The sequence below is a fragment of the Tachysurus fulvidraco genome, chromosome 1 (genome assembly GCF_022655615.1).
Source record: "Tachysurus fulvidraco isolate hzauxx_2018 chromosome 1, HZAU_PFXX_2.0, whole genome shotgun sequence".
Lineage (NCBI taxonomy): Eukaryota > Metazoa > Chordata > Actinopteri > Siluriformes > Bagridae > Tachysurus > Tachysurus fulvidraco.
Window position 1 is genome coordinate 27,449,917 of NC_062518.1, and position 27,096 is coordinate 27,477,012.

General features: G+C 41.3%; 1 protein-coding gene across 7 annotated transcripts in view; it reads left to right on the top strand.

Moving 5' to 3' along the window:
- ctnnd2b (catenin (cadherin-associated protein), delta 2b) overlaps positions 1-27,096 on the top strand; it is an 85,193-nt gene that overhangs the window by 16,559 nt on the left and 41,538 nt on the right. For 6 of the 7 annotated variants that reach the window (XM_047817753.1, XM_047817767.1, XM_027169279.2 and 3 more), the window contains exons 2-4: positions 4,057-4,190; positions 17,835-17,947; positions 26,679-26,713. In XM_047817753.1, coding sequence (XP_047673709.1) covers positions 4,062-4,190; positions 17,835-17,947; positions 26,679-26,713 — 277 coding nt within the window. In that variant the 5' untranslated portion in view covers positions 4,057-4,061. Of the gene's footprint in view, positions 1-4,056; positions 4,191-14,649; positions 14,716-17,834; positions 17,948-26,678; positions 26,714-27,096 lie in introns of those variants that run through there. The other variant, XM_047817760.1, reaches the window with a different exon arrangement.

Sequence of the window (27,096 nt, forward strand, 5' to 3'; positions counted from 1 at the left end):
TGCATGGTTGGATGGATGGATGGATGGATGGAGTATAAGAAAATGGTTATTAAGTTTAACACACAGAGCAACAAAAGAAAAATGGTTCAACAGTTCCACAGTTTAATTGAATGGATGGAGGGATGTATGTATGTATGCATGGATGGATGGGTGGATGGATGAATGGATGGATGGATAGAAGCATGGATGGATGGATAAATGGATGGATGGATGGATGGATGGATGGATGGATGGATGGATGGATGGAATATAAGAAAATGGTTAATAAGTTTAACACAGCGCAGCAAAAGAAAAATGGCTTCACAGTTAACTGGATGGATGGATGGATGGATGGATGGATGGATGGATGGATGGATGGATGGATGGATGGATGGATGGATGGATGGATGGAGTATAAGAAAATGGTTAATAAGTTTAACACAGAGCAGCAAAAGAAAAATGGCTTCAGAGTTTAACTGGATGGATGGATGGATGGATGGATGGATGGATGGATGGATGGATAGAAGCATGGCTGGATGGATTAATGGATGGATGGATGGAATATAAGAAAATGGTTAATTAGTTTAACACAGAGCAGCAAAAGAAAAATGGTTGCACAGTTCCACAATTTAACAGGATGGATGGATGCATGGTTGGATGGATGGATGGATGGATGGAGTATAAGAAAATGGTTATTAAGTTTAACACAGAGCAGCAAAAGAAAAATGGCTTCACAGTTAACAGGATGGATGGATGGATGGATGGATGGATGGATGGATGGAGTATAAGAAAATGGTTAATAAGTTTAACACAGAGCAGCAAAAGAAAAATGGCTTCAGAGTTTAACTGGATGGATGGATGGATGGATGGATGGATGGATGGATGGATGGATGGATGGAAGCATGGCTGGATGGATTAATGGATGGATGGATGGAATATAAGAAAATGATTAATAAGTTTAACACAGAGCAGCAAAAGAAAAATGGTTGCACAGTTCCACAATTTAACAGGATGGATGGATGCATGGTTGGATGGATGGATGGATGGATGGATGGATGGATGGATGGATGGATGGATGGATGGATGGATGGATGGATGGATGGAGTATAAGAAAATGGTTATTAAGTTTAACACACAGAGCAACAAAAGAAAAATGGTTCAACAGTTCCACAGTTTAATTGAATGGATGGAGGGATGTATGTATGTATGCATGGATGGATGGATGGATGGATGGATGGATGGATAGAAGCATGGCTGGATGGATTAATGGATGGATGGATGGAGTATAAGAAAATGGTTAATAAGTTTAACACACAGAGCAACAAAAGAAAAATGGTTGCACAGTTCCACAGTTTAATTGGATGGATGGAGGGATGTATGCATGGATGGATGGATGGATGGATGGATGGATGGATGGATAGAAGCATGGATGGATGGATAAATGGATGGATGGATGGATGGATGGCTGGATGGATGGACAGATGAAGGGAATATTAGAAACAAGTACATTAAATAAACCCAGAGCTGCAGGAGAAATCTACTTCAACCCTCTGTGTCTGATTTTATGTAATCGTTCACAGCAATACTCTATAGTAGAGCTTTCTCCATTTTGGGTCTTACTCATGAATAACCTCTGCTTCCTACTGACTTGTGTCTGTCTACAATGAGGCTTGCACTGATCCTGGAAATGGAATAGAAGGATTTTATAGAGAACGGCTTTAGCTTACTATTAATTCACAGGGAACAATCAAAAAGATTCAAACCAAGTGGCATTACTTTTATTCCCTACAATCATGCAGCTTGGAAACTCAGAAAGCTTCATTTATGGTCAGAGAAAAGCAGATTGCTCCCTGAGTCTCAGCTCATTAGAGATATACAGCAGGCTCTGTGAATAATGTAAAGACAGTTGAAATCAGCTCAGCTTTGTCCTTATTCAGTTACTAGCTGCTCACTGTCCCCAAATCCCTCTCTTTTATTTGCAACTCAACAATGAACATTAACTGTCATGAAATCAGTTTTTCAGTGTTCACATTTAGGTATGTACTGTAAGGTGTAAGTTGCAAGATTCAGTCATTTGCTACATTCTTGCAGGCTAGATAAGGACGTTAGCTGGGCCGTTCGTATAGCAATGATGTATCTCAGCTTCAGAGACTCCAGAGTTAAGCTCCAAAGCTCAGGTTACTGCCTGTGTAGAGTTTTGCATGCTGTCTCTGAGGCTGTGAGGCTTTCCATGGTGGTAGGTGAACTCACTGAGCACGTTCGCTGTGGTCTGAACCTGACTGTGAATGTTCCCTGATTCCCCACAGCACTGGTCTGGTTTTGGAATCATTTGATTGTATTGAATTTATTGCATTTGTGGCATCTCACTTTTTTGTGTCCCACAATGTTCCCCTGTCACTCAGGCTACCTAGTGTTGTGAAATCTTATAATGTTGTAACTGGATAAATAAATACACACACGTTACTTTATTGCCTGAACAAGTGCAGTCTTTAGTAGGAGTCGCCTTCACGTTCATGGGAATCGTAGCTCTCAGTTTAGAGCAACTGAGCTCACACTACCCCCTAGAGGTAGTCTTTGGTTTGGTACCACAGTGTGCATCCTGGTCCAAGTGACAGCTTTCACATCACAAGTTTTTCTGTTTCAGACTAAACTGCCAGACTGAAAGGCTGCTAAATTGCCCCTAGTAGTGAATGATTGTGTATGAATATATACATGAATCCCTGTGATGGACAGAATTGGGATATACAGTACTGCTAGCATGGTTTGTACCTGCTTGTCCTTTGAAAAGGAAGGATCACAAGTCAAATCAATGCTTTAAACTGATCTTTATACTATAATAAATTTGCATTTGCATTTTGATTGGAGTGGCCTCTTCAAGCATGGCATGAGCGGTCACGGAACGATTTACTGTGTGAAAAAATGATTTAAATCATACGCTGTGGTCTTCAACGTAACTTGGTGGATGTAGGATAAATAAACAGCACGGCAATCTGCTTGTGTACGATATGGAAGAGTATGCATCAATCCGAAGAGGGTATAACGTGTGTTTTGCAGCAGCCTCAGCCCGGAGGATGCATGGATGATCTACTGTAGATATTTATCATGGTGGCGAAGAAATGACCTGCTGTTCTGCTCAGGTGCTAAATGATTTAGCATCCTGTTTAGCATACTGCATGTTTAACATAGCATGTTAAACATGCATGTTTAACTTTATTTTGCTGCAATGCGTGGGCCAAGGTCTATTTTATATAGGAAGGCCACGGCTTAATATTCCTTGTGGAGATTTTCTGTGCTACATTTATTTTTGATATTATCAGTCAAGAGGAGGTGCATGATTAAGATTAGCACCGCGATGTGTAATCCATCAAAGCAACAGCTGGCGCTGTTATTAGTTAAAGCTGCCATGCTTGGACGCATTCAAAATGATCACGCTTAACTGGTGGCAAGGCATCAATTTGACCTAGAAATGTCTCTCTGCACTCCCTACGGACTATAAGGCAAGAAGAAGAAAGGTTTCTAACTTTGTATCATCTCACTTAATCTTCCTCTGTATGTATTCACACTATGTTGCCTGTGAGGTTTAGTAGCTTGAAAGAGCAGTTATGCAACTTTAGCAACCCTCACAGGTGCAGTCATCTGCACATGGGCAGCCATTTTCTTGCTCCCTAAAACAAGCCATTCTTTCTGCTTGTTCAATGGAGCTTGGACTGATATTTGGTTAGCTAGATGTGATAGGAGAATCAGAATGGAGGAGAAAAACAGGCAGAATTTGGAGTGGCAGTGAAGAACAGGGAAAGGAAAGCAGTGAAGAGAGGAAATAAAGGGGAGAGAGAGAGAGAGAGAGAGAGAGAGAGAGAGAGAGAGAGAGAGAGAGAGAGAGAGAGAGAGATCATTTCCAAATACAACAGCACTTGAGTGAGGCTACTTGCTGGTTTGGACTGTGATATCACCCGAATTTGAATGTGCTCCTCATTTTAATAGGCCACTTGCTTCGATCATTACCCCCCTGCTGCTACATATAATATTATGTATTCCTCTTGAAGTGCTTATAAAAAAAATGTGTTGCTTTTTTCCTAGGAGTAATGCCAGTTCCAGACCAGTCCTGTGACAGTGAGAACTCCAACATGCTGAGCCCAGTACTAAACGCCTCCAACGGGGATGGAGCTGAGACAGAGACGACCTCTGCCATTCTGGCCTCTGTCAAGGAACAGGTCATTCAGTTTAACTAATAACGGGCTTTTATGAACAACCCTACCGCAAACACAACACACCGCACTCACTGATTTCGTTGGTTATCCATACTTATGTACTGCACTGGACACTGTGAGCATCACTTACTGTATCCACTGGCACTATGATTAGCCAGATGAACCAGACATAGTGTCCAATCACAGCATACAGCACCTTGTCATTTTATTTTCCAACAATTGTAGCATAAACTCCCAAATTATCAAAGCTGTCACTGCATGATGTAAATAGAAATTAAGTGGGCCATACCATTCCTGAACATCCATAAGCACATGTGGCACAGTGTGCACATTCTGATCTGATTTCAAGGTGCAAATTGCATTTGAATGAGAGTGTGTGTGTGTGTGTGTGTGTGTGTGTGTGTGTGTGTGTGTGTGTGTGTGTGTGTGTGTGTGTGTGTGTGTGTGTGTGTGTGTGGATTTGCATACATGCCTGAGGCCTGTGTTACCGGAATACGTTTTACAGCAGGAAGTGAAGATGAATGCATTATACAGTTACATTGTATTGTATACAGTATTACTTGACACTTTAATAGGAACACCTGTACTCCTATTCATTTATGCAGTCAGCCAATCATGTGGTAGCAGCGTAACATATAAAATCATTCAAATACAGGTCAAGTGCTTCAGTTAATGTTCACTTCAAACATCAGAATGGGTGGAAAATGTGACGATTTTTGGTGCCAGGTTAGCTAGTTTTAGAATCTGCTGATCTCCTGAGATTTTTTATTTTTTTTTACACAGAATGGTGTCTCTAGAAGAGTGTAAAAATATTCAATGTGTGGCAGCTCTGTGAGTGGTTGCTGTATCCCATCTATCAAGCCATCAACTTATCCTGGCTGTAAAAAAATAATATAAATTAGTTCCCATATATAATAATTCTACTATATTTTGATTTTCATTTGTAACTGAAGTGTATAATAATTAGAGGCTCATTCAAGCCTTTACTCACACTTTAAGTTGTAAATTATACACTCCACTCTGAAAGCACGGCCAAGTCTTTTGTCTTTAATACTGTATACATTGAAGATATTTTGGGTTGAAAAAATATATCAGAATTTCAGCCTTTCTGATATCTACATCTAGATGTTTTACACAACTTAAAACAGGCAGCCAAATTTTAGGTGAGCAAAAGTATCGAAACAGATGCCTTAATGTACACTGAAATAAATCACACTTAATACTACTGTATGCATTTACTTTACTTTGCTTGCAATAACTATATCAAGCCAAAGACGCAGTGACATCATCCTCCTTTTTTCAGTTGTTTTAAAATAATTCACCTTGCTGTTCCCAAACGTTCAAGTGAGGATTACAGCTGTCTCTTCTTCATATTGCATTGACATTGTTGTGTGTACGGGGATGAAAACTTTAGTAGAACACAAAGCATCCTGAAGTTCTTGCTGTAACTTCAGACACAGTACTTTTGTGTTTTCTTTTGTCTCTGTAACCTGTTTTCCGAAGGACAGATATGGGCACCGTGGTAGTATCATCAGCTGATGTCACAGATCACTTAACTGGCAAGCTTACTCATTGTCTGTTGTGTGGCTGATCATAAATTATCACTATATTATAGTGACATCGTCCAACACCAGTGTAATGAGTTGCCAGTTTGTGGGAATCTATATGGAGCTGTTGATGCTATTTGGCTTTTCTCATGTAGCAAGAAATGACACATGTTTATGTGCCAGCATCGCTTCAAGCCTTATTAAAATACATGTAAAGTTATACAGAGATTGTACTTGTTTAGCTTGTTCTACCACTTTTAACCACAGAACAAGGAAAAAACCTGACACACTCTTATGGTTTGGAAATGACATGGGAATAGTAAAGTAGGTCAAAGCCATAGGCTGCTATGAGCCGGTCTAATAGCTCTCTTATTAGAGAAGAGAGATAAAAATGTCAGCCATATTATTTTGCTGCAGGCCTCCTATTTCCTCTCTCTGGCTTACAGAAAAGCCAGACTTTCAACCACACCCCACTAGACTGATGTGCTTTTTCATTTTTATACCATTCAGGTTCTGGAAATTATCCATGGATAGGTTTGTTTATTTTTGCTTTAATGCAAGTTCCCATTTGAGTTAATAATTTGTTCCTTATTTATTATTAGCCTTGTTATAATCAATGCCACTGTTACGTTAAGTAAAGAAATACTAAGGAAACATTGCTACGGTTACCAGAGCTGTACCAGGTCATCTGTGAAAGCTGAGTGATAATCATACATCCTGTAGCCAAATACATGTAACCTGAACTCAAGTTTCTCAAATCTTTTGTATACCCTTTCTAGTACAAAAAAAACTGTATTATGCTCCTAGTACAGACCTATTTGACCGTTTATTTATATTAGACACATTGAATAAAAATCTAGAATAAATAAATGTATTTAATGGAGTTATTAACGTTGCATTATTTTTAAAATAATAGCACAGTGAAATACTTTTCTTTGTATATACCAGCATTGGAGGTTGGGGGTCAGAGCACAGGGTCAGCCATGATACAGCACCACTGGAGCAATGAGGGTTAAAGGCCTTGCTTAAGGCTAGAGCCTTAACTGTTTGAGCCACAACTGTGCCAAGAACTGTGCCTAGTATTATTGTGGCATAGTTTAAATTCATCAAGTATTCAAAGTATATAGTTATAAGCCACTTAAGTAGGATTAAACAATAAAAAACAATAAAACAACACAGAGAACAGTTGACCTACAATATTTGCTTGCCCTACTGAAATAATTATTTTGCTTCAACCAATAGAGGGCATCGTTTTATATTATTTTTATGTCAGAAGTGGGTTTACTCTCTGAGGTCATCAGGCAAAGGCCTCTATTTGTTAATCGTGTTTTATATTTTAAAAAATCACTGGTTCTTTCGGTAATGTGCAGATTTCAAGTGTCAACTTGAAGCAGTGTGTCACTCTGCTTCACACGTGTTCTTTAGTATCCAATGATAAGCAATGGAAAATATTCAGGAATTGTGTGTATTCAAATTTTATTTGTCACATACTGTACAGAGTACGACATGCAGTGAAATGCTTTAAGTTTTTGCATATCCCAGGTTATTATGAGCCTGGGATCAGAGCGCAGGGTCAGCCATAGTATTGCACCCCTGAAGCAGGTGAGGTTAAGGGCCTTGCTCAAGGACCCAATGTTGATGACTCAGCAGCTTGTGGGCTTGAACCCCGACCTTCTGATCAGTACACCGAAGCCTTAACCACTGAACCATTATGTCCCAATTCCATATAAATGATAAAAACTGCTTAGTTGAGCAAAATGAATGCTAAGAATGAACCCATTTCATGATTTGGCAAGATTTTCCGTTTTCTTTTATGTGCAGGTTCTGTCTTCACTGTGAATGACATGCATATAACACTGTCCATATGCAGATAAAAGGCTGGGTTGGATTTTTTTCCCCCCAAATATTCTTAATTGCTAATGGTCAACAACGATCAGGTTTAAAAAATTAACCCAAGCGTTTTAAAGACACTGACATACAAGCACTTAACCTGGCATTAGTATTCCATTAGTTGTTTAGCAGGTTACATTGGGAAAGTGTCAAATACCACAAGCCATTAGGAGCCATTAGCAGGCTTTTTTGAGAAGAGAGTGAAGATGGAAACTGCAGCCATCTTTTTAAACGGGGAGTTCTGTTAATACCAAATCACAGTTTATTCTACTTTGTTCAGATTTTTATTATCACTCACATTCAGTTCTTTACAGCTCATATGAATAATAATCTGAACAAGCATTTGGTGGAGGTAGTGCTTGGGGAAGTGGCTATAGATCCTTTAAGGACATTTAATGTTCCATTATATTTTAAACGAGTCGGATAGTTATTGGAAAAATCTTAACTGTAACTTGAGGATCCACAGTTTTAGTTGTTTTCTAAAAGATATAGACTTGTCAGAATTCGTACTTCACTTTCGAGGAGTACTTTCTCTGGTGTAGCAGGAGATGTGTAGCACTTTCTTGCTATTTACAGTAACAAGGGAAGCATTAAAGAACAAATCCTGTTATGTAAGCTCTTCTCTAAACACCCCTAAAGTTATTTCTTTATGAAGTTTAGAAATTTGATTTGCAAGTTAAATCATGTGGTCTGTAAAACGTAACATGATAGCCTTTGTCCACAAGATGCAACCTGCTGAAGCATCACAATGATGCTCCATAGCTATTTAGTTCCTATACCCTTTAATTGTTTTTCCCTGGCATTACAGTGTTGCAGTGTTGCCTAAGGGACCTGCATGTATTTTTATCCTTAATAACAATCTTCTTATTTTATTGTTGTTTCTCTTGTTGCAGGATTTCAAAAGGTAGTTTGCATGTGCATTCACACTGAGATATTACAACAAGATCCCTCTTGAACTGATGAGGGTTCTAGAAGGTTATTCCACAAGGTTATATCTACTGTTACTTACTTAACTAGCATACTTCAAACCATCAGGAGGGGTGTATAACACCTGGATAATATTTGTCTTCTGCCATCAATGTCAAGTGAAACAGTCTAAAGATTAAATGGATGCAACTAAGTCCAAAATGCACTTTAAGGTACTGTATGCTCCAGGCACAGCCGCCAACATCTTTCAAGTTCACCCTCAATGAAGGCTCAGGGTCACTTGACTAAGTGAGTTAAGTGGTACAAAATCTTTGATTCAGCTACAAGGTAACTCCAACGTCATTTGGCCACCAACGCATCAGAAGGCATGATTATCACAACGTAAGCAAATCCATGTAAGTAAGATTCCGAGGAAAACCACCTCAAGGACTTCACACATATTCTCATAAGGAGGAGCTTTAAAAATCTCCAACATAAGACGGAGTTTCTTAAAGGTCTCAGGTGGGGCTCCTTGGTCACCAAGTCCATGGAATGACACAGACATGCATCTTTAGGGTAAATGGGAACTTGCTGCTTGCTACTTCAGAAATTCCTGAAGATGATGATGCTAGGAACTGGGAAATGTACATGGTTCAGCCAAGAAGTTGAATATCGTTAACAGGAATAATGATCATTTTGCTGTCTGTTTGGAGAGGGACCTGCCAGGGTGTGCCACTATTCTTTGAAAGCAGCAGTGGAAACAAACATCATACCAACCACTAAGAGGCCAAAAGTAGGGGCTTATGGCCTAGTTGCTGAATCCTGCACAGAGTAGGGAGAATCTGCCATAGAGGAAGAAAGGCATTTATCATGTGGCAAGCTTGTTGTGGACCAGATATGTATGTCCTATAGAGAACCACGTCAGTAATTTATTAGCATTTCACTGCATAGAAAACTGCCCAACTCTACCTGATTATCTGTCTCTGGTGAGGAACCGGACTAGAAATGTCCTGTACTATCAGTGGGCTTGTGATTGAGCTCCCTTTACAGAGACATGTTTTATTGGTGTTTGGGGTACAGTTTTGAGGATTCATTTCTGAAATACCTGCAGTTCCAGCAAGCCTAGCGGGAATTACTGATGCAGAGTCATCATTCACCCAAGCATTCTCTAAAGATGCAGACTAAAACTGATTGGTGAGTGGGATAATATCCATCACATTGTGGTACAAACTTGTCCTGCATTGTGCCAGCTAACCGTACGATTTGCTTTGGTATTACTTTGCTGTTGTGAGTGTTACAGTGTAAGACAATGGGTGGATGATTTCTGGCTGGAGTGCTCTTTGGTTTAAGTTAACAGGAACTTATACTGTATATGCACCTTCCAAAAGGACTTTCAGTTAGATTGCCTGACCTGAAAGGGCAGACCATAGAAACCAGCTTCTGTAACACAAGCTAGGCATCAAGAAGGTTCAGAAATGTGAAACACTCTTGTGGCTATATGGCTTGTACTGCAGTTTTTACCCCTGTAAAAGAGACAATCAGGAACACCTGGGCAGTGATTTAGGGCCTTTTTACACCTGGTCACTTCATGTGTTTTCTCTGATCCGATAGCTATCTGATGTGTTAAAACTGTTCCATTTATATTAGGTCACATAAATGCGTCTTGGCGAATCGGATATCAATCCGATCTTTCTACTCCCACCCAAACTGCAAATATAATTTTACCTCATTTCCGGGGTAATTGAAATGGAACACGCTTTGGTGTATATACTTAAATATATTTTTGCTTCTACATGTTTTACAAAGCTTTTGTTGGACGCTTTCATCGCCCCAAAGAGCAATAAGTGCTTGCGTGTCGTCCATGTTATTTGTTTCTGGCGGGATGCACGACTCATGAGTCACATGCGAGTGACGTACTTCCGTTTGGAAGGAGTATAGCGCTGACATACTGTATGTGGCTTGAACAACAACATGCATTTACACCTGTCCAGTTTCATCTGAAATGCGTCCCAGACCACCTCCTGAAGTGGTTTGAGCGATCGGATTTATATCCGTCTTGAAACCATTTTGGAGGGCATTTACTGTAGACCTGGTCTTTTTACGATCGGATAGCTGTCCGATCACAGAAAACGCATTAAGTGACCGGGTGTAAAAAGCCCCTTAGTGTCTTTGGTGACAGTTACACAAATATTAACAGCAGGCATTTATCACCTAGAACATGTCCCAGGAAAGCCACCAAAATTGGTAGAGAATTGTGGTGTCTCAGCTAGTGGGTCATCATCAGGATGACGGGCCCCTGAGCTATAAGTGGGGCTATGTTGCGACATGCAAGCCTCAAAGAGTCAAACGGTCATAGTCATAGTTCCTTAGCACTAATTTCAGTTGAGCCATGTTTAGTGCCAAATTATTCTTTTGTCTAAATTGCAACTTGGGTTTCCTTCTTGCTTCAGGAGGTGCTTGTCAGTTGACTCAAGCAGAAAATGTCTGAATGTCCTTAAGATCCCATGCCAAGGCAGTGTACAATAATGTAATGCCTGGCAATTTCTGTGTTTGCAAGCTTTGTAGCCTTATTAGCAAAGGCTGTCTACTTGGTACAATGTAGAATACAGGGACTTTACAGTCCTGGGGTAGATCAATGTAATGCAAATGAACTTGCAATACTCAACTACACTATAGGCATGATGTAAAAAGCAGAGGGAGGACCAACTCTATGAACCCTTAGCAGCACACGTTAGCCACAAGTTTCTTTATACAGGAATTAGCAGTATCCTCCAGAACACTTTAAGGGATTAAAACATAGAAGGAGGACCAGTTGTTGTCTTGCACTATTGGAAGGGAGTTAGTCAGATCACCAGAGGCCTTTCATGATGAATGTGGTATAAAAATATAGATAGCACTTTAACAGAGGGCAAATCAGCTCAGTTAAAGTATAGAGTAAATAACGTATGCGTAGCGTAGCTGGTTCAAGTTCACCAACACAGTGGTAAAAGCATGCAACTTTCCAGAATGAGGTAGAAGTGATCTTCCAAAATACTAGAAGTTTTTTAGAAGTAAGGAGCGAGTAGTACTGTAAGTACATGATTAGAGGAGCATTTAAGGAGTGAAAACCAACTCAAGTTGGACAAAATTCAACTTTATCGCGTTATCCATACATCAATTTACTACCCAGTGATAGCACATCTTAGTAACAGAAGACAATATGAAGTACAATTTCCCATCTTCACAGAGGATCCAGAGTACCACATTAGATAACAGATGGAAGTAAAGACGTGTGCACAATTTATCTAGGTTATCTAACCTAAATCTTCTAGTGGCCTCTTGGTGTATAGTGGCAACCACAACCCACACTGGGTTCTATACAGCTGGCCTACTTTGTATTCATAAACTGAAAATATGTTCATAATAAACGCTGCATTTTTAAAACACGGAAATTTCTCATGAGTATATTTCTTCTAGAGTGTATGTATCGGAAACAAAAGGTACAAAACACACTCTTACACACAGGGAGACAGAAAGAGATATATAATATGCTTGTTTAATGCTTGTTACAGAAGACAAAATGAAACAATTAAGGTCCCACCTAAATATCTTTTCTTATGTCTTGCATGGATGTGTTAAAACACGTATTGTTTATATTTTTCTATGTAGCTATACCAGTTATTAGAGCTAGAATTGGCTGAACAAACTGTTGCCATATGTTAGTTTTAGATGGAGACAGAAGACTGGGTGCCCAGCAGGGTTTGTACTGAAGTGTACTAAAGCTAGCCAGTTAAGACCAAAATATGAAAATGAAGATTTCTAAGATTCCTGTGTACTGTAATGTAATTTTGACAAAACAGCACAAAACATACACAGATGATAATAATTAAACAGCGTTTTATTGATTCATATCCAATGATGAATGCTCATAATAGTCTTGGCTGTGGATTTTGCCTTTGAATTCTGCTTTTCCATGATTTTGCTTTTCTCCAGCTATTGTCCTTGGAGACATCTGAACAGGCACAGAAGGCACAGCGAGACGGATGCGGAGTCAAAAGTCCCATCTTTTTTATTACTTTAAAACATTTTTGCTTTAGCTATGGCCTTTGACATTTTGTGCAGAAAATATCATTTGTTTGTGGAACGCAGGGAACGCAGATTATTATTGTCACTGTGGCTGTCAAGGTAACTGTAGAATGATTTGAGTCCTCTTTGCTTTCCCCTAGTTTTTGAACAAATTTGGACATAAAAATGATAAATAGGCCTGCTATTAAGTATTCAAACACTCTCCAGATAATATTAATGAAAACAGTCATCGGACAGTGATTAAAAACGCTTTCATTTTGAGCATAAATTCAGTAATGCAGAACTACACATTCTTCTTCTTTTCTGTTGTCAGGTCTGTTGTAATATAAAGGTAAATTTTTCAGGTCTATTTTATTTTCATGTCGTTAATAATAGCTAATAAAAGCCCTGGGCGGGTGAGATTACATTGACTGTTTTTCTTTTGTTTTCTCTTCTGTATTCTCTTTGTGTTTTCCTTGCAGTTTTTAGATATCCTATTGCCAGGTTCACAAAAATGGGAAGTGAGCCTCAAGGGTTAGAGTTTCAACTCATCATTTTATTAGCAGGTCAGGAGCAGAGACTGTGCTGGTCTCTACCTCTCCCAGACGTCTCTGGCTTAGCGTGTTTTTTTCCCTTACACCTTAAGGGTCTCATTAGTTTCTTAAGGGTCTTGTTAGTCAGAAAGAACAGTGACAGTAATTGCAATAATTTGTAGACTGGTGACTGGACGTCGCCTGTGGACTTCCTGCACAGAAGGCTATATTTACTCAGCTCCTGCCACTAAGAACCCAGCTTTTGTAGTTCATTGAGGCATAATAGGCACTCAGCATCCTCAGAGAGAGAGAACTATAGAACTACTGCTCTCTCAACCTGGAGGGGGGGAAAAAATCTTAATCTCTCTGCCACTCTGAAGAGCTTTTTAGTTGTTTCTTCTGTACTGGTTGTTCAGACTGAGCCTCAAATGGCGTCAGAAAAGAGGCGGGTGATGTTAGCTCTTGTGGGCGGGGCTTTTGTAAGCCAGCGTTGCATAAATAATGCCGAAGGGGTTCGAAATTGTCTGTTGCCATGGCGACCTTTGTGCCCGAGCTCGCTGCATGTCCTCTGCGAGTCTCTCTCTCTCTCTCTCTCTCTCTCTCTCTCTCTCTCTCTCTCTCTCTTTCTCTCTCTCTCTCTATACGCTTCGCTCTTGTTAAGTGCATGTTAAAGCAGTGTGCAGAAGAGAGGCATGTGTGTGTACAGCTACACGCTGTGTAGTGTTTTCCTGCTTGCAGTTTGTGGAGCTGCTCCGTACGCAGGTAAGCGCTCGTGTTAAGTTCGCGCGTGTGGAGCAACAGGTGCTCGGCGGTACTTAAAGGCGCGCTAAAAGCACGCGCTCGCGTTCGCGCGGTGTTTGTTGATGTTGTTGGCAAAATGACTCTGGCATAATGGGATATAATACATGCTGTCTTCTGATGAGATGCATGCTGTGTTCTGATGTACGAGATTTAAAATATTTGTCAGCATCTTGACCGTTTCGTATTGCGGGCGGTGGGGGTGGGGGTGTATGGGGGTTGCAACTTCCTAAATAACCACAGACTGGGGTGGCTGGAGAAAATCATGAAAAGGGTCAGATTTAATGTTCCTCATCATAACACCGCCAGTTATACTTTTCGTTTTATTACCCTACGAATGGTTTTGTGGTGTGTTTGCTCCATCCCAGTTCCGCAGTACTGTGTGTATAGAGCCTCTTGTTCAGGAAGTTGAATGGACATTTCTGTAGCCTTCATCTGGGCTTTTGCCCAGAAGAGCAGGTGATGAATTCTCGAGCACTCTTAAACTGAAGCCTGCCAGAGAGAGAGAGAGGGAGAGAAAGAAAGAGCGAGAGAGAGAGTGAGAAAGAGCGAGAGAGAGTGAGAAGGAGAGAGAAACAGACAGAGAGGGAGAGAGACAGAGCGAGGGTGAGAGAGAGATAGGGAGAAGGGGAGAGTGCGAGAGAGATAGAGCGAGAGAGAGTGAGCGAGATAGAGAGAGGGGGTGAGAGAGAGAGAGAGAGAGACGGGGACAGAGAGAGGGAGAAAGATAGAGGGAGAAGGAGAGAGAGCGTGAGAGAGACAGAGAGAGGGAGAAGGATGGATGGATGAATGGACGACGTATTAATTACGGTATATTTTATTAAAGTCTGCTCAAATATGCCAAATCTCATTTTGCTTGTATTAAGGAGGTTTTTACTTGCTAAGCAGCGGTTTTCCCTTTACATCCTTTTCCCTTTTCTTTTCTTTTTGTTATATATATTACAGTGTAATGTTTATTATCAGTAATTATTAGTTATATTGTTATTAATCCCTGTTGAAGTCTTTTAAACCAGTGAAGCATTGTTAAGCTAAACAGCAGGGGGGGGTGACCTTGTGGCGAAATGAACTTATTTTATACCCCTCTTCCTCTACATGCTTCTCCCTCAGTCTTTCTCACTTTGTCTACCCCGCCACCTCTCTCTCTCTCTCTGTCCCCCAACCTCTCTCTCTGTCTCCCAACCGCTCTGTCCCCCACCACCTCTCTCGCTCTGTCCCACCACCTCTCTCGCTCTGTCCCACCACCTCTCTCGCTCTGTCCCACCACCTCTCTCGCTCTGTCCCCCAACCTCTCTCTCTGTCCCCCCAACCTCTCTCTCTGTCCCCCCAACCTCTCTCTCTGTCCCCCCAACCTCTCTGTCTGTCTTCCAACCTCTCTGTCCCCCCACCACCTCTCTCGCTCTGTCCCCAACCTCTCTCTCTGTCCCCCCAACCTCTCTCTCTGTCCCCCAACCTCTCTCTCTGTCCCCAACCTCTCTCTCAGTCCCCCAACCTCTCTCTCTGTCCCCAACCTCTCTGTGTCCCCAACCTCTCTCTCTGTGTCCCCAACCTCTCTCTGTGTCCCCAACCTCTCTCTGTGTCCCCAACCTCTCTCTGTGTCCCCAACCTCTCTCTCTGTGTCCCCAACCTCTCTCTCTGTGTCCCCAACCTCTCTCTGTCCCACCACCACCTCACTCTCTGTCCCCAACCTCTCTCTCTGTCCCCCCACCACCTCTCTCTCTCTGTCCCCCCACCACCTCTCTCTCTCTGTCCCCACCACCTCTCTCTCTGTCCCCACCACCTCTCTCTCTGTCCCCCACCACGTCTTTCTCTTTCCCCCAACTTCTCTCTCTGTCCCCCCACCACCTCTTTCTCTGTCCCCCAACTTCTCTCTCTCTGTCCCCCAACTTCTCTCTCTGTCCCCCAACTTCTCTCTCTGTCCCCCACCACCTCTCTATCTGTCCCCCACCACCTCTCTCTCTGTCCCCCCACCAACTATCTCTCTCTGTCCCCATCCTCTCTCTCTCTGTCCCCCCCACCACCTCTCTCTCTGTCCCCCACCACCTTTTTTATTTCCCCCCACCACCTCTCTCTCTGTCCCCAACTTCTCTCTCTCTGTCCCCCCAACACCTCTCTCTCTGTCCCCAACCTCTCTCTCTGTCCCCAACCTCTCTCTCTGTCCCCCGACAACCCCTCTCTATCTGTCCCCATCCTCTCTCTCTGTCCCCCCACCACCTCTCTCTCTCTGTCCCCCAACCTCTCTCTGTCCCCAACCTCTCTCTCTGTCCCCCACCTCTCTTCTCTCTTTCTGTCCCACCACATCTCTCTCTGTCCCACCATATCTCTCTCTGTCCCCACACCACCTCTCTCTGTCCCCCAACAGCTCTCTCTGTCCCCCAACAGCTCTCTCTGTCCCCCCACCACCTCTCTCTCTGTCCCACCACCTCTCTCTCTGTCCCCCGACCTCTCTCTGTCCCCCAACCTCTCTCTGTCCCCCAACCTCTCTCTCTGTCCCCCCACAACCCCTCTCTCTGTCCCCATCCTCTCTCTCTCTGTCCCCCCACCACCTCTCTCTCTCTGTCCCCCAACCTCTCTCTGTCCCCCAACCTCTCTCTCTATGTGCCCCACCTCTCTTCTCTCTTTCTGTCCCACCACATCTCTTTCTGTCCCACCACATCTCTTTCTGTCCCACCACATCTCTCTCTGTCCCACCATATCTCTCTCTGTCCCCACACCACCTCTCTCTGTCCCCCAACAGCTCTCTCTGTCCCCCCCACCACCTTTCTGTCTGTCCCACCACCTCTCTCCTCTCTCTCTGTCCCCCAACATCTCTCTGTCCCCACACCACCTCTCTCTCTTTGTCCCCTAACCTCTCTCTCTTTGTCCCCTAACTTCTCTCTCTCTCTCTCTCTCTCTCTCTCTCTCTCTCTCTCTCTCTCTCTCTCTCTCTCTCTCTCTCTCACTCTGGCTTTTCACAGTGCTTAGTTGCACCCTGGGATTTCAGTCTCTGATTTGGCATTGACAGCTTTGTCATTAAATGTTATATGGTGCTTATCTAATTAAGACGGGAGAGGGAGAAATGTTGAGTGCATGCACTGCCCTCTGAGCTTTTTGTTTTTAATTACATAGCAGATCTCTTACATTGCACTCCAAATCGAGTCCAAACAATTCTGCTTTTTTTTTTAATATAAAATATTTCATTTTTAATACAAGTGACAACTTTATAATAATGTAGTCCATACACTTTGTGTAAAATGGCTCAGTAAAGAACTTGTCCTTGTCCTGTTTTCTTTTTTTGAACAGTGCTGTTTCACACAGATGGATATAGGAACCCTTAGGAAGCTAATTGCCCTTCACTGTCACTGTAAAGAACCATTTTTTTTTCTCTAAAAGTGAAAACTTTGCTTGAAATTTAATAAAATCCAAAAATAATACAATGCAACATAATGTACTCAAGTTTTGAAGAAAAGCGCTTGGAATCTGTTAAAGCTTTGTGTGTGAATGTTTTTGTTTGAATTCAAGGTCAGATTTCACTGGACACTTATCCTACATGGTCATGCAATGACATTTTTTATGACTGTTCATTCAAAAAAATAATTATATATATACAATGTCAAATATAGTGGCATTACGTAACTATCCGGTTGAAAAATAAATAGACAAATAAAAAATTGCAGCAAAAGTAACGGTACATTTACTTATGAAATATGGTCCATTCCATTTCAGTTCATTTTGCTTGCTTTTTTCGATTTCTTTTTATCCTTGAAAAGTTACAGCATAACCACTAAGTTTGAACACGCAACTAGGTCATGCAATGAATGAAGCCACTCAAAAGTCTGCACAAACACCGATACATACACACAAAGCTCAGTTCACGAATTCACAAAGTGATTATTACATTCGAAGGTAACATGCACAATCTGTGTACATTCTAAATGTTTTTTGTCTCGCAGGAGCTGCAGTTTGAGAGACTGACCAGAGAGCTCGAAGCCGAGCGACAGATCGTGGCCACCCAGTTGGAGCGATGCAAACTGGGATCTGAGACTGGGAGTGTGAGCAGCATCAGGTGGGTCAACTAGAGTATGCTGAACATATCCAGTACTTTAACAATTATTTGAGGGCAAAGCTTTCTAAAAGGCATCTCCTAGCCTGAGCCACACACTTTAAGGCATTGCATTCTTTTGAAATATTTAATCCCGGGTGATTGAAAACTCAAGAGTAAACACAATCCTGGCTTATCTTGACACTGTTCATACTATACCTGGGGTTAACAATTAATCCTGGCTGTTTATAATCTGCCGTTTCATACTGTACATAAACGCTAAACCTAAACCCTTCTTATTTGCATAAGTGCAGTGACAACCATGATTGGATAAAAATCGCACATGGCCGCTTTAAATTGCGGCTTGTGTCAAGCTTTTTGGCTGTTTTAAGTCAGCTGAAACATACAAAGACAAAAGAAGGAAAACACAGAGGAACAAATCCTATGAATATTTCACAAATTCCTTTTACGCAGGAAGAGACTTGTGTTTACTTAAGTACAGTAGCAGCATTGTTTACTGCTCCATCCTCAATTACAGGTCGTTTCCTAGAGAGATCACTGGTGGCGTTTCATCGCTAACAACATATTTTATCGACAGTGAATAAATACGACACTTACGAACAACAAAGTGTTTCTCTGGGTGCCTTGTGCTAAGCATCTAACCGTAACATCCTAACACCGCATTGTATCAGACTGTACATGTTTGAGGTTAGCGCTGCAAAAGTGCTGCTATCACTGATCCAGAGAAAGGTTTCATAAGCCGGGTACAATGCAGCGGTTCTACTGTAAAACAATTCTCCATAGGATGAAAAGCCCTTTCATGTCTAACAAGCAGAAAGCAATCCTATCTAAACCCTGCTAATAAAATACACTGACTTCTTGTCAGTGGAGTGTTTTGCTTTGTACTACACAGTAGTAAATAGTGCAAATCAATGTGTGTGTCCTGCGTGACACTGAAAACACTTTTACAAAGAAGTAAAATTCTTTGCCTTCAATTCCAAAAAAACTAATTAGCAAGTGTTTCCTAGTAATCTCTGCCTCTCTTCGGCAGTGTAGGCACCGAGTTATATTGTTCGTCATCCTTCAAAAAAAAAAGATGCTGACAAGATCTTATTCAGCACCCGAACAAGATTTAGTTCTTCAGAGGAAACGGTAATCAGTCTCCTGCAATGCAAGTCACTCATTGTGTTTTAGCAGAAGTCACAAGTAATCAACACGATCAACTGAATGGAAGGAAGAAATAGAAGGAGTCTTTGTGCTTATTTATAAAAGACAAATTTGCTTCACTGCTCAACGCACTTCATTTCTATAAAAGGTGGACCGTCAAACGTGGCCCGTTTCTTTGGGCTTTGGTTGTACACCTTCATGCGACAGCTGGGAATTTATTGAAGTGCTGTTTCCATTCTAGCTCAAGTTCCCATTTTGAGAAAGCGTGCCTCTGAGCCAAGATTACTCCACAATCACGTCATTTCACTTATCATAAGGATAATGGACGAATCCAAGGATTTATCACCAAGGCCCTGTTTAGATAGGCTGACAGTTTTTAGGCTTAGTAGAGTCATGTAAGATTACTCGACGAACAGCTAAAAACAAACAAGTTGGCTTTATGTAAATCTGTTCCTTTCACAGCCACAGATATGGCTTTAAACTCCCATCAGCTTTAACTATACAGTAGACATTGTAATGTGTTACACTTTCATGTCCTGCACTCAGAGTCAGCACCATATTTGACCTTCTAAGCTGACACGATGAAATAGCTTTATTAGATAGCGTCCGGTTGCATGCGTGGAACCTAAAATCCCGAGTGTCTGTTTTTATTTACCTTATTAAGCAACATTTTGGAATCAGAAATGACAAAAAAAATGCTGAACATGGGCACAAATTTGTCTGTTTTGAAAAAAATTAAGAACATCTGTAGGCTTTATTGCTCTATATTGCTCAGCTAAGTAGAGAAAAATGGTCAAATATTCAATTATTTAGGGGGGGGGCAGATAAAAATGACCACTTTTTGATCAGTAAATCATTATCGGACACCGCGACTCTCAAACGTCCCAAACATCCACTCTTTTGAGCAAAGGGCTTTGAATTTTTCTGCTTGATATATTTTTGCTAAATGCTTTCTGTTCAGCTTCATCCTGCCGTGTGGAGCTGTCTGACTAAATAGTGTCTGCCCAGCACAGCGAGGGTGTATTAAGCCAAAGCTGTTAGACTGCTTTGCTGCCAGATAAGTCCAACAGGCTCTTGTGGGCTCGTATATACCGACTGTGTGAAAACACAGCACTCGGAGCTGAGGACGCTGGGGTTGACAGGAACAACATGATTACAGTATACAGTATCTGATGAGGTGTCTGAACATTCTTTTAATGAATAATGATTCACCGCAAGAAAAAAAACATAAACAACATCTTAGTGATATCTTGAATCTAGTCAAAGGTAAAAGTGTTACACAAAACTAAATCTAAGATTATTAAACGTTCACTTTCTTCTTCTTTTCTTATTCTATAGGCAAATAAGTGTGCTTCTGTGTAAAAATGAATGCTTAAAGTCTTCTTCTTCTACTGGCTGTCTCTTAGTGTTTATCGCGTCTGTCGCTACATGCGCAACTACGTGTGTTAAAAGAGCTCTAGTCTAAAGTATGTACATTAACTAAAAAGAGGTTTCATTCTATCAAATGGTATCATTTGTCTCCATTCCCGCAATTCATCCTAAAGCGTCTTGACACCTTTCCGCTCGGGTGACGCTTTTAATATACAGAAGTGACGAACTGTGAATTTGATGTGCAGGATGTCATCAGAAGGTGACGGGCCAACTATTTTTGTCAGTATAGGCCGTTTACGGATTACTCCACAGGATATAAATACGTTTCCGGCTCCTTATCATTTTACACGCAGTCTGTACTGTATAAACAAACGAGTGCTGAGCAGACACATGGCCTCAGTCATACACAAAGCATGCGGTACTTTTGATCACATTCGTCACTGGGACGAGCCCAGGCTTTTTGCTATGGATCTGAGGATGCGACAGGTTTGAAGGGTGCTACGTTTGAAGTCCAAATGTAGGTGCTGAGAGCAATAAAAGCCTTGAAAATCCTCGCTCGTCTGCCTGCGTACCCCGGGGTGTCTGCATGCTGGATATTAGCCTTATTAAGACTGTCTGCCGCTCTGCCTGACTCATACTAAGTGCCTAGCGTACAGTAAGAGGGGAGTTGGAGCATATTGATTTGGCAGCCAATCCGCGTTGTTTAAGAGGAGATGAAAGCCTGGCTCTGCCCAGGCTGAGTGACTTCAGATTAACATGGCTGACTTAAGCCCAGTCTGTGTGCAAGGCAGCACAAACAGACAGCAGCATCTTCCAGCATCTCGTCTGCAGAAGCAGCCAGAACCACATAGAGGGTTGAAGAGAACAGTTTCACAGAACAAAAGGTGTGAAAATCCTTTGGGGAAAATTTAAAGAAGTTCTCTAGCACCCGGGAAATAATAGAAATGGAATGAAAATAAAGCATAATTAAAAAACAAAGTAAATGACACAAGGTCCTAATACTTTTCCATGTTTTTTTTTGTTTTGTTTTGTTTGTTTTTTTGGAAACTACAAAAAAACAACAACAACTAAACAAAATAGAGGACACAGATTTTCGATGACCATCCACAAATTTTATGATCCCAAAAAAAAAAAAAAAAAGCCTTCTAACATTAGCCTCTTTTAACAGCTCATTATCACGTCTGAAGCTGAGGCTTCGGTGGCATGTGAGATTTGTCGAGTGTGAGTCGGCAGCACACACAGGGAGGAGTGGGTTGTGTGCTTGTTTGACAGCTTTACAAAGCGGGTCCCTGCCAGCTGGAACATCACTGCAGGGTGATGGCATGTGCCCTGCTTGCCATGCGACAGCCAGCGAGAAGGATTTTGCGGCGTGAGACAGAGCTGCAGCAGAGCGCCACGTTTCGAACGATGCCTGGAGAAGCCGTGAGACAAACCCGCATAGACCAACTGTTCGACCAACTGTTCCTGTCCTGCATATAGGACACAATCACATGGAACTGTTTCCCACCAATAAATGCACAAAATAATTAAAAAATTTTACGTTTAATCATTTTTTCAGACATTTATTAATTATTAGGAGCCACTTAAGGTTGGTCAGTGTCACAGTGGGTCTGGATCCAAGGAGCACTGGCGGTGACATTTGAAATAATAATTCCTCTTGAACTCTGTTATTGACAGTCTGTAAAAGGATTTAAATTAAATATAACTACTGTCTGTGCCGAAGAAAATGTTATTGATTCTGTTATTCCATTAGATGCTTTACTTGTTGCTCTAATTACAAGATTTCTGGACAATTATCCTGTTTTATACTGAAGGGAAAAAAGAGCACTAAAAAGACACAGCTAGTTGACCTGCACAAAACAGGCAGTTGTTAAAAAAAGATGCATTACATAAGTAGTTAAAGCACAATCAAGAGCTAAAAGGTTTTAAAAGTAGGATGGTGAGGCATAGAAAAACTCACAGGTTCAGAATTGCACCACTTTAAATGATTCTTGAGGTTGTCATGGTTCAAATTCAGCTGATGCTTAAAGGAATCAAAACTCACTGTAAAATTTGGAGGTGATTCTTTGATGCTTCGGATTTCAGCGTGTGCTCCAGTAACTATTGTAAAGGTTGGCATGATGAATTCCTGAAAACATTTCAATACATACATCAAAAGGTCACAAGGTCCAATTTGTGTCAACCTTCAATTTTGTCAGACAATGCAAAAACCGGTGACTAGTTGCACAACTCCACTTGACTATATACAATTGTATTAGGCCATCCTTAAAAATATTTTGGTTTGCAGTAACAGTTAAAAAAAAAAAAAAAAAAAAAAGGGTCGGTAGGTAGGTCTATATTTTTTACTTTCAATTTTTCAACTTTCAATGTAAAAAAAGTACAATTTTGGTGATGGTGATTACGTAGGTATGACTTTAAACAAATTAGCATATCGTGACGTCACTGACTGGGTCTTCAACCCGTGCCTTCGGGCGCATCATTGCAAACCTTATTTTGATGCTGGGCACAGTTTTCTCAGAACTTCGTGCCAAGTTAAAGCGGTGTCGAGCTGTTTTAATGCATTTTTTAGATGTATTATGGTGCCCAAACCCGTTAATATTATTTTATTGCTTATGTATTAGTTGTTTGAAGAAAAAAAAAGGTCGGTCTTAATGCAAATTTACAACCGGCGAGTCGGTCGGACTTAAAGCAAAAAAAATAACATGAAAATCGAGTCGGTCCTATAATTGACAGGGTCGTTCCGGTTACGGCAAACAAGAATATTTTTAAGGATGGCCTTAATGACAATTTTTATGATCAGTCTGTCCGGTGTTACCTAGATGAGGATAAATTTCCTTTTGAGTTTTTCCTTACCCCAATATTCCAAATGTTTCTATTTCTATAAAGCTGCTTCGAGACCATGTCTGTAGTTAAAATTGCTACACAAATGAAATTTAACTGAATTAAAAAGGCAACTCAATGTTGTTCTTCACCCAATATTACTTGTCAGTCCAAAGCAAACGTACTACTGAAGGAGAAGAATTTATGATAAACGTATTTGGGTTAAAATAAAAACATTAGCAATACTTGTGCATTCATGCAGATATACAATCAGCCAATCTTGTGGCAGCAGCACAGTGCAGAACAACAGATACATTTCAAACATCCCAATGGACTCAGTGACTTCGCTCATGACATGAATATTCATTCATTCATTCATTCATTCATTCATTTTCTACCGCTTATCCAAACTTCTTGGGTCACGGGGATGTTATGAGGGGGGCACAGTGGTTTAGTGGTTAGCATGTTTGCCTCACACCTCCAAGGTTGGTGGTTCGATTCCTGCCTCCGCCTTGTGTGTGTGGAGTTTGCATGTTGTCCCCGTGCCTCGGGGGTTTCCTCTGGATACTCCGGTTTCCTCCCCCGGTCCAAAGACATGCATGGTAGGTTGATTGGCATCTCTGGAAAAATTGTCCATACTGTGTGATTGTGTGAGTGAATGAGAGTGTGTGTGTGCCCTGCGATGGGTTGGCACTCCGTCCGGGGTGTATCCTGCCTTGATGCCCGATGGCACAGGCTCCCTGTGACATGGATGTTGAGTGCTTCAAAAGTGTTTTACACAGAGTTTAAACAGAACGATGTGCAAAAACAACAGAAAACACGTTGTTGATACAAGACGACCGTGGAGCGTAATAATCAATCTTCACAGCCGTGGTGAGCTCAAAAGCATCTCAGAACATGGAAAAGACAAAATGAAGCAGAGTCCAGACCTGATCAGCTGAGTGATTTTTTGAAGACTTTCTATTCCTGTAGAACTGAGTTGGAAATCAGTGCAACGTTCCATAGATGATCAAGTGAAAGCCGTTGAGTGATTCTCCTTTACCATCACAGCAAAGCAGAAAAAATGCGGTTGTTTCCATGATTATGAGCCAGGCTTCCCACCTACATCATCACATCATGACTCAACAAATCTCAGCTTAATTCAAGACTTATCTCATTTTCTAACACCCGCTTTCTCTTTTTTTTGTTGTTTTGTCCTTCTTTGTCCCTCTTTATCTTTTCATTGTATCTCAATCATTAAACAAGACTCAACTCCTCACACACAACACTGTGCTCTCTGATGTCTTGACATCTTGTTCTCTGTTGTCTTGGTCCTTGAGAATATGTTCACACTGTTGACCCTGCGATTCCCTGTCCAGGAAACCCAAGCCTTGTTCTCGGAATTCAAAATTATTAAATGGATTAAATGCTCGGATTTATCCGTTCTGCTGGCACGCTTTCTGGTAAGCCAGTGTCTGTATTTAGCTCTGTCTCTCATACAGCAACAAAAACTGGAACTCGTGTGTCCTCCTGATCCAGTGTTGGCTGATGGGTGGCCTGGCTTTGTTTTTCATGGATGAGCGCTTCTGATCAGCACTCATTAGTGCTATTATAAGAATCCCTTTCACAATGCTGCATTAGACACCAGTGGCTGCTTCAGGGTGGCTCTGAAAAGACAGAAGAAACACCAGAAGAAGATTTTACCCTCTGTCATATTTTTAAAGACCACCCTCTTTCATGCCAATTATATGGCCAGCACATGAGTGCATCCACTATTCATTCTCGTTCAGGTTTTTTTTTTTCTTCTCCCTTTTCTATCAGCACTCGGAGGCAGTTTCTGCAGCTGGTCAGCTTTTTAGATTCCACCTCCATCCATTCTTGGGTCTTTCTCTTTTTGTGCTGTAAGGACCTAGTAACCCCCAGTAGAGCTGGGCTTGACTCTGTCTGACTCTCTCTCTTACCATTCTTCTCTCTCTCTCTCTCACTCACACACACACTCACATACAATCTCACACACACACACACACACACACACACACACACACCCTTTTCAGATGCATAGGAGCTTTTTCTGTGGCCTGTCATAGCATAGTCTCCCCTCTTTGAGTCTTTTCATTCTTGTGCTTCTCCCCCTCTTCCTCCCTCCTTGATCTCTCTCTCTCTCTCTCTCTCTCTCTCTCTCTAAGGCACATCGTACGTTCTGTGATTCAGATTTAAACCAGATAATCAATAGCAAACTATAGCCATCATTCAATAATTGAAATTTAAAATGTTGTGAAATTATTTTAGATCTGAACAGTTTGAAATCTTTATTTATTCTGAAAATTAAGAATGCATTAGAAGCGTTTGTTTTTTTGTAAATATTTTCTTATCAGTGTCTATAGGTCCTATTAAGATAAATTGTATGCGAGTGATTGTAGGTATGATTTTTCTAACTATGAGAACTGTCGACCACAACCTTTACAGTTGTCAGCACTACTCCTTTAAATCACAGTAGTCTAGCTCAATGCGGTTTTTGTCTTTATGGAAATGCAGGCCATAAATAACAATGATTAACTTCTGACCACATGCTGACCCTCAGCAGGCCGATGCTCTTAGCTTATCAACAGTTACATTATTGATAATGATGTTAATTATCTGGATAGAAGAAAACAATCTTTTACCTTCTCATGTAGACGGCAGTATTTATTGCTGACCCCTTCTCCAAGATGCGATTATTGATTGCTGAAGTAAATCATTATGGTTCATCTATTTGCGTTCAAAACCAGGCAATTTTGGGCAATTTGTTTTTTAACATCTTTTATTGGCCACCAAAAAAACGGCTTTCTCATTAAGCCCAGCGCTTAAACGTTTAGTGAAATTGCTTGCAGCTCATCTTTCTTCATGCAGCCAGTCGTTGGGAATTGTTTTCCACATAATCGCTGATAAATGGCTGAACTTTGGGGAGGAACACACCACGGACTTATTAACATGTGGCGTTTTGTTTTCTACTGCACGATTACAGACAGGCTCGCAGTGTAAATTTTCACACAACACACACGCTGGAAGAAAGTCAATAAAATGTTGTAGAATCTACAGCGTGGTTAAGGGACAATGAGCAAGTATTTAACTTCTCAATGGCTCCAGGGTCCAAGCGGAGTTCTGTTTACTGTACACTCCTTTTCCAGATCATTGATCAGTAGTATGGTGGTCCTCAACCCTACATTTCCTTCTAATCCATAATCATGATTACCTCTATTTGGGCTTTCAACATCCTTTATTGATTGGCAAGTGGTTATGGTTCAGGAAGTGTTATGTACAAGCCCTACATACATAATCACTTTAGTGGAGCATTTTTGTGTCAATTCAAGTCGAAGCATTTTTAACGATGCATATATCATTATACACAGAATTTGACTTGCTGTTTCTCTTTCTGCAGTTCTGCCGATGAGAAGTTTCGCTGGAACAACCAAGGTAGAGTAGAAATGTTCCTTGCTCATTTTTAAATATCAACTCCGTCTATCCGACCTTTTATGTTTCTGATCCGCCGTAACGGAGTTCTGTGCACCGCGAGTAGTCGAAAGTTGCGCCTAACTAGTCATTTGAAACTTACCGGATGCCATGTGCTAGACGAGGAAGTGGTTAGCACACTGCATGGAGAAGAGTGCTGACAGCTGTCACCATCTGTCAGGGTCACAAGACAGCCAAGCCGTACTCATCAAATCCAAAATATAGTCCCTTCCCGACGACTTGATCGGATTACGGCAGAAACCTTAGACAAAGACGGCGTCTCCACTTTACAGCAAAACAAGCACACAGCCGAGATACAGAGCATGCCAAGTGTGTGAATTATTTAT